At 49.7% G+C, this 16975-nt stretch overlaps 1 protein-coding gene across 1 annotated transcript in view; it reads right to left on the bottom strand.

The window, feature by feature from the left end:
• Positions 1–16589, bottom strand: part of PTGFRN (prostaglandin F2 receptor inhibitor) — a 70533-nt gene extending 53944 nt beyond the window's left edge. Inside the window, exon 1 of the mRNA XM_033093026.1 lies at positions 16202–16589. Within this exon, the coding sequence (XP_032948917.1) occupies positions 16202–16250 (49 nt within the window). The 5' untranslated portion in view covers positions 16251–16589. The remainder of the gene's footprint in view (positions 1–16201) is intronic.
• Positions 16590–16975: the final 386 nt, after the last annotated feature.

Genomic DNA, 16975 nt, shown 5'->3' with positions numbered 1-16975 from the left:
ATTATAATAGGAAACCATCACAAAATGAACACAAAGGAGGCCGAAGGTGCAGTAAAGACACCCTGACTTGGTGGGACACGCGGGTGGGCAGGTTTGGAGATTTTCCTTAGCAAGACGATAAGGCTTCGGCTCAGAGATGATGGTTGGTGTGGATCACTCAAATACGATACGAGGACGGACACAGAAAGGTGGCAGGGGAGCCCTAGGCTGCTAACAAGCACGCCGCTGAAGGGCTGACCGGCAGGGTTTGCTCTGGATCAGAGCCCAGGAAAGCGAGAGTGGCCTGGAGGACGAGAAAAAAAGGAACGTTCAAGATTGGGGATCACAGTGAGGATGGAGACAGACACGAGGATACTGGAAAGGAGTAAAGGGAAGAGGTTATGGCCACAGAGGGAAATATCAGAGTTGACAATCAAAATGGTGACAGAATTCAGAGTGATGACAAGTTCCAGGAGTAACTGTTAAATCTCACACAGTGCGCTGTTGTTCCAGGGACCAAGGCACTCCCTGAGTCCTTAGAAGGCACTCCCTGAGTCCTCGGCGGGCCTGAGCTGGCTGCAGAAACACGAGGAAGGGGCTGTTGGGGCTAACCGATCATGTGGGTGAAGAGGGTGGCCCCGACATCTGAACCTTGTTCTCACTTGACGTGTACGTGACAGTTTCTGGCTCTACTCTGTAGTCATCCAGAAATCCCCTTTTAGCCTTCATGCATTGCAAGGAGAAATAGTAAGCATCTAGTCCCCCAGGTCACACAAGAATTCGGTGAAAGAAAGAGTTTGCACTCCACCAGAATTGACAGGCTCTTTACGGTTAGTGCAACTTGACTGAGCGTTGGCCGCTGACATATAACCATCGCCTCTGGCACTACAGACAGGAAAGGCAAGGAAGACAGGAAGAGAACCAAGGCCACCAGCAACCGAGGAACACAAGAACAAATCTCTTCTTAAAGACTGGATCATTAACTAACTGGACTTCTGACCGGTGAATCACTAGATCATATAACCATGACTTTGGTTTCAGTTCTGTGGCCTTTGAGAGCTCCTAGGAGGCCAGAGCCATGCAAAATCTTTAATTCTACATTATGAAATTGTAGGGTTTTGCTCTGGGTCCACTTGGCTAAGTTGGAACTACATTTCCCAGAATCCTCGTCCCTATGCAGTTCCGGGTCAGCTCGACAGAACAGTAGTGCATTTGAGACTTGGGAAGTGGAAGGGAAGCAGGAGCCTTTATGCTCCAGTTAAAGGTGGTGAGACAGACGCACAGGTGTGAGTGGGCACCAGTGTGACCTTGCTCTTCTTTCTGTTCTTTCTTCCCAGTTGCTATCCTTACTGACCAATGCCGCAGACCACCATTTGCTTGGCTGCAAATCAGAAGTGGTAGCTACGAAAAGGCAATTACCCTTCCACAGACTCCCACGCCAGGCCCCCTTTGTAGTCCCTCTCTGCCTGGGTCCCAGATTCCTCTGCCACCTCCAACTTGTCCACCTCCAAAGGTGCTTCGGGAGGGCTAATGGCTTCCCCGGGTCCTCCAACTCCCCTTTTCCGGCCTTCACTTTCCCCAGCTCCTCCCAAGTGTGTAAAGTCTAATTCTTCTAATAAATGCCTTAGTCCATAATATTTATAGAGGCTCTGCTTCTCTGATGGAACCCAAGTACTGAACAGACAGCTTTGCCCTCAAGGACACAGTAATTGATGAAAACCACCTTACGTTTATAGCACTGCTTTCCAGTTTATAAATCCTGTTCACATCATTTAATGTTCAACTAAGCAAACTGAGGTTCTGAGATGTCAGGTAAACAAAGACCAACAAAGAGATGCAAAAACATTGTGAGGCCATCTGAACTGATGAGTAACCCAAATAACTCAACAAATATCACACGATTTAAACAATTCTCTGTCTAGGGACCAGAGACAGAAAAGGCTGAGGCAAGATCAATCCAGAGGATTATTTTAGAGCTTCCTATAAACTTAACAGCTGCTAGAGGCCGAGCACTGCCCAGCCTCCCTCACTACTCAGCCATTTTCAATCTTCTCCATGTTCGAACTTGGCCAACACAGGCTGCCAAGTTCTGTGGGAACACCTGGTCCTCCTTTTAGCCTCAAGTTTAACGAGAATGCGGGATTCACACAGGATTTAAACTTGCATCTGGGCATGAAAGGCACCAGAGATCACTGGTGCTGAAATTCTCCCCCACGCCTTACCTTGGGCAGCTTTGTCCTCTCTCCCCTATTTTACTGTCTCCTACGCCCATTTTCTTCTCTTTCTCCACCTTGTTCATCCCTCCCCCCAACATGGCCTTAAGCCTGCCTTTGACATTTACAGATGCCATGAGTAATATGGAGGTCCATGACCAGCTACCCCAAGGAGGCCCAGGAAGGAGAGCGGTGTCGTAGTTCGACCTGAACAGAAAAAGACTCTGGGTGCACGTGCCCTTTAAGGAAAGGACTTTAACTTTATCGATCTGGTACTTCATTCCTTCATTCGGCAGTTCTTTACTGCGCACCTACTGTGTGCAGAACCACACCATCAGGCAAGGTGACGGGCCAACACCCAGCTAAGCATCAGAGTCGAGAAGGATGGAACGTTGCAGCAGCTTCATAGAGAAGGTGGGAAGAATGCGTCCTCCAACAATGAGCATGTTTTAAAATATCAAGGACATAAAGGGCATGAGGGACTTAGAGCATTCTAGGGAAGACAGAAGCAGAAAAAATAGACCAACTCACCCACAACATCGTGCTTAAATTCCTTCAGGTGACAGTCGAAGCTCGTTACACTCTTAGGACTTTCTCTCCAGTCTCAACTCTTTCCCTCTGAAGACTCTACAACTCAACCCCATAGTCCAGCCATTTAAAAAAATAATGACAAATTTTCTTCATGCAAGACCAGCACACTTTTATAAATAGGTGTATTTCTTTAGCCATGCTCTTTCTTCCCTCTGCCTGAAACAAATAACCCACCCCTTCTCTACCAGACAAACACCTACTGGTCGTCAAGACTTAATGAGCTCGGATGCATCCGCCTTGCAGATGGCTTTCCTGAGGCTCCCCCAGGCTCAGTCCCCAGCCCCAGGCAGAGTTCAGAACGAGCTTGCTGAGGGTCAACCGGGCATGGCTGCCCTGATCACCCCGAGCTGGGATGGTTTGCCTCCCTCGCTGGACTGTGAGTCCCCTGAAGGGGCAGACGGCTCTCTGCTCGTCATCACCTTCACAGCCCAGCAACACGCGTGGTGAGGTCATGACTGCACCACTTCTGTCTCACGGAGCTTCCACAAACTCGGATTTTAGAGCCGGCACCGAACTTCGGGCAAGCATCTGGGAGGGATAATAAATAGGAGTACCTTAATCTCATTTATATATCAGAAATGGCCCCTCATCGATGAATTTTCAAAAAAGCTCTTTGCTAAGCTCCTCTCAGAAAGGGACCAGCATGTGGTGAGAGCAGCCATAACACACATCAATCTAGATGCCGTTCTCAGCACCCCAGGAAGTGATATAATCTCAATATCCCAAACCTCAAATTTTGCCACAGCAGATTTATTACCACTCACTCTTCTTTGGGGCTAGAGAAGCCAACGACCCAGGTCCTTCGGATCGTTATACAAGATCCCCAAGCCAGACATGCTACTAAAGCCTAAAACTGTATATACAGGTAGAGAGGAGAGACAGGTGGTATGCAGACCGGTATAGAGGATTGTCAGGTGTCTTACCTTTCCTGCGAGAACACCTCTGTCTAAACTAGCCCAGAATGTTCTCCCTTTTCTCTAAATTTTCAGCATTTCTTCTAACAATCCTTGGACACTTCTGTGACACCACCTCTCTTTCTGTGTGTATGTCACGCCTCCACATCTAGACGGGCAGCGACGGGAGCCGAGGGCCTGTGCCTGTGCCCTTAGAGAGCTCTAGAACAAGGCCTGGCACTGGGGTGATAATAACTAGTCGTTACGAATGAGGTAGACTGCGGGATGAGGTCCATGCCGCAGGCAGCAGCATCCCTGCCCCTTCCTGACGTGGCCAGAGCAGGCTGCTTGCTAGAACAGTGATGACAAGCAGCAGATCTGTGGTTTGGACTAGCTCAACCCCAGGGCGCTCGAAGCGTGCACGGGAATGGCAGAAGTCTGCTTCTCCACACTGTGAGCAAGCAAGAGGAGGTCCAGGAAGGCAGCAGATGCCAGTTGGGGATGGGAGAGGCTGTGTCAACCCCACAAAGGGAGGAAGGGGTGGAGGGAGTAGAGAGATAGTGAGGAGAACCCACGACTTGTTTATCTCGCACACCAGCTGCCAAGGAGAAAAGAAACAGAAAACCACACGAGGAAGAATGGAGACGTTCTCATCCTTTCTTTTTCATGGGCAGACTCCATTTCCTCCTACCCTACCCCGCAAACCTCTGTCTTAGAAATGAAGTCACAAGAAATTCGTGCGGTAATACTATGGTAGGAACAAAAAAAGGACAGGAAGCACACATACCAAAGATAGTAACTTCTGTCCCCTTTATGACGTAAGGTCCATAACACAGATTTTACATAGGTATCGCATAGATGTCGGACATTGTCTCTATTATAGATGTATATGTATGTACGAAATACACCCAAGTGTTTTCGAACCACATAAATTAATTTCATCATTCCAAGACACGAATTCCTAGACACTGGGATAAACAAAAACAGACACGATCCTGCTTTCGTGGCGCTCACCGTCTGGCGTGAGAAGGACCAACACTCGTTCTAATAATCTGATCATTAGAAATCGGTGGCTGTGCTCTGAAGGCACGTGGCTCAATGACAGCCCACGACAAAGAGATGGACACAGGCTGGGCCGTGCTACAGGCGGCAGCACCCCAGGGTCTGAACGTGTCCTCCTCTCTCCAGGGAAAGTGAGGCTGGACTTGAGCTCCAAATGGCAATCATTCCAAGACAATAGCAAAACAAAAGGGGGGGGAGGGTGGGCAACACAGGCAGAGATTGTACAGTCGTTTCTAAGGGTGTGGAGCGAGGGGTCCTTGGGAAAACTTCAAAGGGAGTTATCAAAATTTGATGACGTGCTCAGTTTTCCCACTTCTTTGTGCTGAGGCCCAAATGCCTTCACTGAACATACTGGACAGAACAGAAACCTTGCCTTCTCACCACCGTTTTCTTAGGATCGAAGTCAGATCCCGCTGCGTGGCCACCCCCTTAGGCCTGTGGAGCCCTGAGAGTGCAAATGGGCAGTACCTGCCACCTTGTTCTCTCTGTGACACTCCAGAAGGGCAGGAACAGAGACCTCCCACAGGTACTTACGAGCTAGGTGTGACACGAGCTTTCTGGGACTCATCCTGACGCTTCAGATGAAACTTGTTTGTGGGATAAATTGTTATTAAAGTGGGACTCTGAAGACTAGACCACATGATTGCGTCAAGCTCGTTTCCATAGAAAAACATCTAAAATTCCCCATCCTTCCTCTACAACATCCCCGTGTCTCTTATTCAGTAATAGTCCTTTGAAGAAATGCTCCGATGAACTACCTAAGGGGAACATCAGTAATTGTTTTAGGAGCCATCTTCCTTGTAAGAAACAACCAAAAATAGGATGATGGCCTGATGTATCACCTTAATGTAGCAGGCGAGCTTCCTCTGAGCCCCCGCGGACCTCACCGGCCTCACACGTGTGGGCTCTTAGCTGCTCTGTGGGCACTGAGGATGTGCCCACACCTTTCAGGGTGACTTTGCTCACATTCTTCCTCTCCACCAACCTCCCCTCCTGCGAGTTTAATATCCACACCCCCTGAGGCCTCTCTTACCGCTCCAGCTTAAGTCAGCTAATCCCCACATGAAACGCCAGCCCCCACACACTGATCTACTCCCACCTCGGAGCAACGGCGCTAGTCATTTTCATACCTGAAATGCTTTCCCTGCTCCCGGCTCCAACCACGTTCCAGTCCCACCTGCTCCGCGAAGACTTTCCGTAATAACAGCTCCAGGCCCCCGTTTTATCCCCATCATTCCAACAGACCCCTATGCACAGCTCTCCAGTAATTCATCCACTCAGATGTTTAAAATGCGCCAACGATCCATTCTACTGTTCCGTTTTGAGGGGTTCCGTTTCCATGGTGGACTCCGTTTCCTAATTCCTGTGTCACCTCCCCCAGGGTCAGAAACATGGTAAATACTCCCTCCATGCTGCGGAAGTATTAAAAAACACGACCACGAGGAAAAGTAGAAATGTCTTGCCCTGCGGTGTCGGGTAATAGTTGGGCACCAGTTTGTGACTTCGACCAACGAGACGTAGTGCCCACCATGTGCCAGGCTCTGGGCTAGGCACTGTGGTCTCTACTCAGACCTTACTGTATGGGTGTCTCGATCAAAGATGGGCTCCACTGCCTTCTAACAAATAAGAAAACATTTGGATGTGCCAGCCTTCAGAAAATGGAAAAATGAATAGTTCTGCCAAATGTAGTTTTTTGGTTTTTAACTCCTCCCTGCAGCATAAACAAAGCCGCAGCACACCGGACGACAACAAAGCAGCTACGAGTCTGTTCGCAGACCATTCTAAGGGGCAGTGCATTTAGAAAGCACTGTCCATCCCTTCACCTCCAGAACAGCCAAAGACAGTCACTTCCAACAGCCGAGCATTCACCCCTAGAGGGTTCTCCAGAAGCCTCAAAACTCTGCGCCCAAGACGAGGGAGACAGCATCCCTGGGTCAGCAGTGGCTGCACCTTGAAGGAGCCATGATATAGTGAAGGCGAACGTCGTAAACCCAGGTTCCTAGAAATATGGAGGTTTTCCAGGTTGTAGCCTTTTCGTTGGCATTGCGTCCAACATCATTTTGAACCTTTCCCTTTCAGACTAAGAGAATGAAAAGGAAGAAAGTCCCCAAACATTGAGAATGTATTTCTTAGTTAAGGCTACTGATGGCAGACATCTGAATATCAACTTTCCTGCCCTTCAGGAAGGAGGTGGACAATCCAAGGTGGTGGTAACATTTGGACACATCCGAAGATGTCTGTGTCTCTTCTTGCTGTGGTCTTGGGGGTGTTAGGAAAAGGGGAGCCTGTGATGCATCACCGTCTGCATGGCTCTTCCCTAGACTTGAGGACTAAACGTGGAAGAAAACTCAAGTTGGGGGCTGAGCCTTGATAACTCGACCCCCCCACTTACTCACAGCTTGATAACCTCAATAAAACATGCAAAAAAAAATCAGTAATAAGAAGGTCTGTCATCTAGAAGCACCTTCTTGGTTCTACTGTTTCTGTGACTTTTCCCAGAAGTCCATCCGAAAGCACAATTAGCCTGGTGGCAGGGGGACCTCCATAACCCCGAGAACCATGGGGAAAGATGCCCGTTTCACAGCACAGTAAATGGGCTGCCAGGAGGAAGTAGTTGCGGACACAGTGACAGAATGACAAACAATTCCCAGAGCCCTCCGCGGCCCCTACGGCCCTGTTGTGGGGAGACGCCAGGCAGGTGAGAGATACGAGGGACAGGCTGCAGACAGGAGGAACGCTGGGAAAGACGGGCGAGGAGCCAAGGCTGGACCAAGCAGCCCATATGGCCAACAGCAGGGGTCAGCGTGGACTCAAAGAGTTCGAGATGGACGGGGGCCTTTGAGATTGGCTAGCCCGGCGCCTTCCATCTCAGAGGCTGAGAGCTACTCAGCAACTTGTCCAAGGTCACAGGACTAATGAGGGGAAGATCAAGGGCCAGAATCCAAGCCTCGTGTTTTAAAAGGCGAGGAAACAAACGTTATCACACGTTGGCCCAGTCAGATTAATTAGAGGGAAATTGGCCAAAATGACATCAGAGGTGATAACTCTGGATAAGTGTTCATTTGGGCTACTGCCCGTCCAGCCTACCACCCCTCAGATTTCCACTTCCAAGACCCTAGATGCACACGTTACCTCTCCGGATCCTTTCCTCCTCCCTTCCTGGCCCACCCACTCCCTGTGCCTCTGAATCTGCTTTTTAACCCTCATCACGTCCTCTAGTCCCTCCAACCTTCTGTGATTTATCAGGCCTTCCAACTCCATCACCTGCTCATCCCACCTACAAATCTCGGCCACCTGTCCCAGCTCCTTACGGATTCCTGCATCCCTCATCCTTCCACCATCATCGCATGGAGAGGTCACACCACATCCCTCCCTGGCTCCCAGGCTGCCAAACTTGGTGGGATGAAGTCAGGACACCAGGCTGACTGCCTCCACTCCAGGGCTGACTCCCTCCTTCATGGCTAACTCCGCCTGCGACATTCCCACAGAGCCCAGCCCAGCCCCTCTGGCTCTGACCATGGCCACGGCCTCAGAGTTCACCCAGGAAGCCCAGGCCACCAAATAACCTGTGTGTCAAGCACTCTTCCAGACTAGGGTTTCTCCGACTTTAGCATGCATTCGAAACCCCTGAACACCTGGTTACATTGCAAACCAAGCCCTGAGGTTCTCCCAGGTGCTGCCGAGGTGGCTGGCCCCCAGGCCCCACTTTGAGTAGCAAAGTTCTACGGATTTACATACATGAAGTGTAATGTTTGCATTTCTTTTAGCTATGTTATTTTAATCTTCATGACAAACCTGCAAGAGGTATCAGGTCCAACATCATTTTGAACCTTTCCCATTTTACAGCTATAGAAACTGAGGTTCAGGGAGGTGAAGAAACCTGTCCAAGTTTCACTTTGCTAGAGGGCAGGAGGCCGATTCCAGAGCCTGAGCCCTATTCTTTCTTTGCATAAGTGGTTTTCAAGAGCAGAAATAGTTTAGATACACACATGTAATGGTTTGTTTGTCATTATCATTCGGGTGTTCCAGCAGCATTTGGTCAATCCCTCTTTAACAAATCTACTTGCACCCTTCTCTGCTTGGTTTCTGACAGAGGCTCTCCTGGTTCCTCGCTCTGACCACTCCGTCCAGATCTCTGCCTTCCACTTCCTGTCCCCTAACTGTACGCGTTCCCAAGAACTTGCCCGGGACCCTCACCTCAATCATCCAGGTGGTGTTGCACTTTCTGGGGACACCACCAACCGTAAGGCTGGTGCATCCTGCCCCCGCCCTTGGAGGGGAGGTATGTGTCACCTGTTTACCACAGAGTCCCCAGCACTCAGAACAATGCCTGGCCTGGGGTACTTAGCACTCTCGCAATATTTCCTGAATGAGTAAGTGAGCTGCTCGCCATGTCACCAAGCTTCTCAATTTCCATCTGCAAACAGCTCATCCTAAGGCCAGGTTGGGGCTAAAGGGCTGGGGTTCACCAGGTAAAACAGATACCTGCCAACCTCCGTCAAATCACAGGACACACAGGAAGTGATCACACCTGTATGGCTTGCAGGGTAAACATGGCTTATAGTTTAGAGGCATCTCTGACCTGCGGGATCCAGGGGCTGAGGACATCAGCATCACGACACACCTACAACCCCCCTGAAACCCATGTGGGTCCCTTACCATGGCCGGAAAGCTAGGAAGTTCTGGCCCAGTCTAGCTCTAAATAAGAACAAGGGAGAGCCATTACCAGATGTGCTTGGCTTGGTCACTTTTAAGGTCTGAGAAGTAACTCATCTGTCTGCACATGTGCCTCTATTTTATTAGGATTCAAAGATAGCACCCATTCTGAAGTGTGCCCTGAACCCTTCAGCCAAGTTCATCCTACACAAAGCAACACTAGCCAGTCCCCTGAAATATCCTGAGTGATGTGAATGCTTTCACGTTCCAGCTGCTTATAAAGGTGCAAAGCAGGATGCAATTAAGGTCCCAGGCCATCACACTTAAATTTGAATCATGCTGCTCAGTGACTCCATAATCTCACACAAACACTTAGGGAGCACGGTGGAGAAATCAGCATTCGAAGGACACAAACGTGTACGCAGAGCCATTATCGCTAGTCGACTAAAATCGCATTGCTGGTCCGGGATAGCGTTGACTTCTGGGTCTAATTCTGTTGCTTCACAACGACTCCAGTTGGTGTGGGGGGAAAAATATTCAAGATTTCAAAAACCACTGACTGTGCCAACGACAGCACTTGCCCTTCCCTAGAAGATAAATTATGAAGAATTTTTGCCAGTTCTAGTTATTTTCCCAAAGCAGAGAGTCAAATGGCCTTGCTCGCCTGTCTTGAAGAAACCAATGCAATTAAACGGAATAGCTACGAACGGCCGCTGACAGCGTCCCCCAATTTCATCTGATAAAGTGAGACGCAGTCACACACCGACAGACAAGCACACACCTTATTTAACTGGCAGACACAGCGCCAAGATGAAAATGTACATTCAATCGATGGGGTAAAAATCCACTCAACACTCATCACTAAAACAAAATAGCCATGTAAATGCCGACCAGCCCGAATGCCTAGCAAGGAATGAGCACCAACAAGGCGAGTCCCTATTCAGCAGGCTAATAAGAATAATTATAGCCAGGGCAGGCATTAATCAGCTTGGCAGATCCAGGAATTCTGTTAACAAGGCTAAAATGAGGGCCAAGGCATCTCAGAAGGCCACAGCATTGCAAAGACCGTTAGGCTGCATGAGTTCACCAGGGTTCCTCCTGCCAGGCTTCCCGCTTCAGCGCTGTCTGGAGAAAGCGGCATTTGGGTCCCTGTCCTCAGAGAAGGTGTGCTGACCTGCGAGGGGGTGCAGAGTCGCCCCCTCTGTGAGGTGCATCCTGGCACAGCCTGTTCAGGAATCGTGAGTGAGCTGCACTCACCCCACTCACCGCCGCCCCAGACCCTCTGAACTAGAATGGTACTTTTGCTTTCAAACCACTGTCACCTCTTTTCACCTAACCAACCTCAAGCAATACACAACATAAGGTTATGGTGAATATCCACCAACTTTCCCTTAGTAGAGGCAGAATGGAGTCCTGGGATCGAATCTTGGCTCTGCCATGGAGTAGCTGAAAGACTCTGGACAAGTTCCTTAACTCTTTTTTTCCCTTAACTTTCCTTGGCATCAGTTTCCTCATCCGTAACACGAAGAAAACACTGGTACCTTTCTCAAAATGTTGCTGTGAGGAGTAAGTAAGAGAATACATGTACGAGCTTGACGCTGGATCTGCACGTCCTCTATACACAGCTGCTATTTTAACTCTGTGCCTATTAGGTGCAGAGCCCTGCATAGAAGCTCTGAGAAAAGAACAAACCAGCATACAGACACACGTCCATTAGCTATGAGTGCTGTGCCTGGGCAGTGGGAGGTGGGCACTTTTGTTTTTTTTTAATTTATATCCTTTATAATATAGACTGCTACCTATTTGGTCAAATCTGTTCTCATCCTCCTTAGTAGCGGGTACACGGCTGCCAGGCTACTCTGCATTTCTCAGCTTCCCTTGCAGCTAGTGTGGCATGAACTGAATTTTCTCGAATGGAATGTGTGCAGAAATGATGTGTGCCACTTCCACGCTTCGCCAAGAAGCCTCTATACCTATTCCTCTATGCTCTTTCATCATTTATGGAGCTGGAAAGACGATGGTGACAACCAAAGTGACCTTGGAAAGCACAGTTGAAAACAGCAGAACTGCCATCAGCCTGGGAGCGGCTGTATAGAGCAGGAAGGGATCCCACCAACCTTTTCATCAAAATATCCCCTGGAGACTGTTAGGAAGGACACGTCTATTGTTTGAATCTCTTTGCTTTGAGTCTGTTGGAGCAGTTTAGCCTGCCTAATTAATATAATACCCATCAATGTTACGTGAATTTTAAACTATCGATGTAATGCTTTTGTCGTTTAAAAACTACTTCGATGGATTTGCAAATATTTTTCAAAAGACACACATTTTTTTTAGAATATCATAACCCCTTTCCACAATCTTCATACCTTCCACTCTCTAATTCATGCTGCATCCCATTGAGGATTTACTCTCCTCAGATTGCCATGCTGTCTGAATCTCACCCTGAAAACTTTCAATGGCTACCCATTTTCCACAGATAAAAGGAGACATATATACACATATATGTGTATATGTACAAATGTGTGTATATGTACCTATATGCGTATATACATACGTATATGTGTATACACACACATACACACAGAGGTCGGACTACCACGTTTCCCCAAAAATAAGACCTAGCTGGACAATCAGCTCTAATGCATCTTTTGGAGCAAAAATTAATATAAGACCCGGTCTTATTTTACTATAATATAAGACTGGGGCTTATATAATAATAACATAACATAACATAGCATAATATAATATAATACCAAGTCTTATTTTACTATAAGACCGGGTCTTATATAAGACGGGTTTTATATTAATTTTTGCTCCAAAAGACGCATTAGAGCTGATTGTTTGGCTAGGTCTTACTTTTAGGGAAACTTCTAGGGTCTTACTTTTAGGGTATTAAGTTCGCAAACTTGTTGTAATGATGGTGCAACTTTTTTGATATCAGAGACATTATTCACTAGGAATTTGTATCAACTGGACAAACGGTTAATTAACCAAGTTTACTATTTGGAAGTGCTGAAAGGGCTGCGTGAAAAAGTTAGACGACCTGAACTTTTCACCAACAATTCATGGCTCTTGCATCACGACAATGCACCAGCTCACACAGCACTGTCTGTGAGGGAGTTTTTAGCCAGTAAACAAATAACTGTATTGGAACACCCTCCCTGCTCACCTGATCTGGCCCCCAATGACTTCTTTCTTTACCTGAAGATAAAGGAAATATTGAAAGGAAGACATTTTGATGACATTCAGGACATCAAGGGTAATACGATGACAGCTCTGATGGCCATTCCAGAAAGAGTTCCAAAATTGCTTTGAAGGGTGGACTAGGCACTGGTATCAGTGCATTGCTTCCCAAGAGGAGTACTTCGAAGGTGACCACAGTGATCTTCAGCAATGAGGTATGTAGCACGTTTTCTAGGATGAGTTCGCAAACTTAATTTTCAAACCTCATATGTAGCTTCACAGAGAATATTTAGTGAACACCTATTATGTGCTAGGCACCCTATTAGTAATAGGGATACTACAGGGAACAAGACCAACGTGGCCCTTGCCCCCCGGGGGTATAATCAGGGTGGGGATTTAGACCATGACACACAATTACATACAGTGAGCTAGATAAGTGCTATGATGAAGAAGTACAGGCTGCCTGGCAGCACCCACAGGCCAACAAACCCACCCCTCGTGGTCCAGACTTTTCAGCACAGCACAACCATCTTTCAGAATCCACCCAAAGCCACCTTTTCAGCTTGCTCTCCCCTCACATCCTTCTCCTTCCACCTCCGGTTACATGGAGCTCCCTCGTCATTTCTGAAGGAGCCACGTACCCTCACTCAGCCACACTTGATGCCTTTCCCCAGAGCCTGGGATGTTCTCCTACCCTTTCTTCCAAAATACTAATTGTCCTCAAGGCTCAGCTCAAATGTCACCTCTTAGGAAAGTCAGCCCCAATCCCAAGTCAAAATGAATCATCCTCTTCCTTGCTTCCTATCAGCACGTAGTTTCTGTGTCAGGTATTTCACTGTCTTGTAGTTAGCTGTTTTATTATCTGTCCACCCCCACCCACCCACCCCCACCACTCAGTGAGGCATTGGTCTGGGACACCCGTATGGATTCTTACGGGTATTTGAGAAATGCTATACTGAACGCATAAACAAGATAGGTCAGACAGAGGCAGACATATGAAGTTGATGAGATGGTGATCGGTAGACTTAGCAAAGCTTCATGCAGGCAGTGAGTTTTAGGGGGAAAGGAAATAGGAGGCAAGAGGAACCCAGGCAAGAGGAGGAACCCAGGCAAGAGGAGAGAAGCAGGAGGGACATTCCGAGGCTAAAGGACCTGGAAGAGCCAGAAGGCTCACAAATGTTCTACGTAAAGGAGAGCAAACAGGTTACTTAGAATGAAGTGTCTGAATCAAGACAGAAGAGCAGAGGGGAGAGAACACAAGGGGAAGCCTATCTTTCTTAAAAAAAAAAAAAAAAAGTCCTAAAAAAAAAAAAAAAAGAAAAGAAAAAGAAAACCAGCACACAAAGGCAGGACCCCCAAAGCTGATCCTTTAGGAAAATGATGACCTTAGAAGGGAGGCTGGTGGAAAGAGTCAACCAGGAAGATGTCAGAAGTGAACCGTGTGGGGAAGTATCACATCTTGGGCTAGAATAGTAGCTGTAGAAACAGGAAGGACGGGAAAACCGTGGAGTTTGCGCTATGGGAAAAGCCACAGGACTGAGGGACAGAGTGAACATGGAAGTCAAAGAAAGTGACGGCAAGACTATGCCCCGGTTGCAATACGAGAGGAAAGACGATCTTGCTTATCAACATATTACGTTTCAGGAATCAGGACAGTACTAGAGTGGTACAATAGGGAGGCCTCCCCGAAGGTCAGACTGAAGCCATTCGGAGTGAGGTTCTGTGGGGCAGAGTTATCAGGTTCAAGTTCAGGGACCTGCTAGGGGATAAGACATTGGCTGGGGACACCACAGACATTACCCGTGTGTAGTTAACATGAGATGTCCAGCCAGGGCGGGATACACTGGTACATAATGAAGATCTCCCCAAGCTGCGCTTCCTCCACTTGTTTTTGCGTTGCCACTTCTATTTTCTCCCTTTGCCCTTTCTTCTCTCCCTTTTTCTCCCTTATCATAGCTATTCAAGGGCATTTTTTTTTCCAAACGTCTACCTTTACTGATACACAGGTTGTGACCTGCACAACTCTAGGGGGAGTCATTCTCACAGAGACTATGAAGTGAACAGCAGTTCCCAGTTGTGCAGTGCACAGTCTGTGCAACCATTAGCCATGGCCCTGTTTGACCCAAACACATGAGCCCATTAACTATTATGGACTATCACCAGCAGTACGAAACAAACGATCTTACAAGGGTCCCAGAGTGAAAAGAAAAGAATAAAAGCCCTAGGATCCGAGATCACAGAAGAGAGGCTTCAAAACTAAGTGAAAGATCTGGAAGCTTTCTGCAAATGGTCGCAGCTAAAACAATGTGGCTGGATAAGCTCTCTTGGGGAGTGAGTTCCAGAAAACCCCTCGGAGGCGAAGAGAACACAGTAGCAGCAGAAAGCCTGGCCCACCAGCAGCAAGAGGCATGGGGGTTGGGACAGTGGGTGCCCTGGAGCCATCAGGATGGGAGCGGCTGTGGAGGTCCTCCACTGGGACCCTCAGACCGTAAGTGCAGAGTAGTCATTTACCCCGTGTGCAGCTGGGGCCTGGCTGGGACAGACACCCCACGCCATGCACTCTGCAAAAGATTCTGATCTGCCTTCTCCAAAGGCTTGGAAGGAAACCGGTGGTCAGGTAACAGCATTCTTTCTCTTCTGACACAGACCAAAAGGATTCAAGAATATCAAAGCACATAAGGGTCAGCCCTGGGGCACCACGGTGGGCACTTAATAAACAGATGTATTTCTGTGGCTGATTCCCACATAGTTATGTTAATATACCAAGACAACGATATGTATCTGCTTTGAAGATGGTGTCTGTATGCATGGAGTAAAAGGAAAACGAAGAGAAAAAAACCCACCAAAGATTCCTTGGGTTGGGGGAGGGCATTGGGCCAATTTATCAAGAGGCACCGAGGTTTGCGAAGGGTGGAAGACAGGGGACAGGAAAGGCAGAAAAAGTAACAGGTAGGAAAAGTTGGAGAAGCCAAGCCTCGTAGGTCTTTGTGTGTAAATATGGAGCTAGGCAGTTTCCAGAAGAAATAAAGGAAAAGACTCAGGCAGAAGCTCTAACCACAGCCAACATGACAGAAGGACTCGCACACTGATTTCTATTGTAGCGCTCTGGGCCACCTCGTGACCTTCGTAGAAGGAAGTTGGTGGATTGTCTGGCTTCCCAAGAAAGGCAACTCATCCTGGGTTTGTGTGTGAGGAGCGAGTCGGCGGGGCTCGACTACCACCAGGTAGATCAAAGGCGCATATTTCCGCTCCCAAGCTGGGGACACTGATCGGGGACCGCAGGCACCTTCCGGGCCTGCGATCAAGGTGAGCCCGGCTCCGGGCGGCCAACAGGTAGGGAGGGCTGGGGGCAGCGGGTCACGAGCCACTCCCCCCGCACGTGTGGGGGGCGAGGCTCGGCCTGGCGACGCCGGGACAGGTACCCCGCGCGCTGCCGGGCCGGATTCGCTCCCGGAGGCCCCGCGGTCATTCCCCGCCGGGCCGCGCCGCCCGCGTCCCCCGGCCGGGTCTCCCGGGAGTGGCCCCGGCACCCTCGGCGCCCCAGGCCGCGCGCTGCAGCCGCGCCCCGCCGAACCCCCAGGGCCCCACGGTCCCCGCGCCCCGCCAAGCCCCGCGCGCACTCACCCAGCGACAACAGCGCCAGCAGCAGCGGCCTGGGCGCCAGGCGCCCCATGCTCGCCGGGCGGGAGTGACTCTCCGCCTCCTCCTCCTTCCCCGCCGCCTCTCCTCCTCCTCCTCCTCCAGCTCCGGCTGCTCCAGAGTCGGCTCCTCCGCCTGGGCCGCGCGCCTGCTCCGCTCTCGTCGCCAGCCGAGCAATCCCAGCGCTGGGCGGACGTGCGCCCCGCGCTCCCGCCGGTCCGCCTACCTCCTCCCCGCCCTCCTCCGGCCGGCCGGGCCCCGGGAGCCGGGCGCCAGAGCCGCCCCGCTGCGCCGAGCCAGCAGCCCCGGCCGCTTCCCGAAAGCAAAAGGGAAGAACCGCAGCGCCCGCCCGCCCGCGCCTCCCATCGGGCGCTTTGCCAGCAACAAACACAAACTTTCCCAAGCCCCTCCCCGCTCCAGGTAACGGAGCGAGCGCCGGGACCGCCCGCTTAAAGGGGAGGAGGCGGCGGAGCCCACCCAGCTCTCCCCTCGGGCTCCCGCCCCACGACAAACTTTCCTCCGACCTTTAAAAGTTGGCCTTGGAAAGACTCGTCTGGAAATCCCATCGCTTTAGCTCCTTTCTGGGACACCCAGCGTTCCACCGCTCTGGAATCACCCACGCTTGTCTCCTGTTCCCTCGGCTAACTGCCCGCACGTTCACCCCCAGGTCCCAAGCTAAGCACCCCACCAACCAGGCAGCGTGGCCCTTGCGAAAAATTATTCAGATAGGACTGAAAGACATGGAAGCACGTTAAAGGC

Source organism: Rhinolophus ferrumequinum, chromosome 22 (genome assembly GCF_004115265.2).
Source record: "Rhinolophus ferrumequinum isolate MPI-CBG mRhiFer1 chromosome 22, mRhiFer1_v1.p, whole genome shotgun sequence".
In the NCBI taxonomy this organism is placed as follows: Eukaryota; Metazoa; Chordata; class Mammalia; order Chiroptera; family Rhinolophidae; genus Rhinolophus; species Rhinolophus ferrumequinum.
Note: the sequence above shows the minus strand (reverse complement) of the source record. Positions and strands in the feature narration are given on the sequence as shown.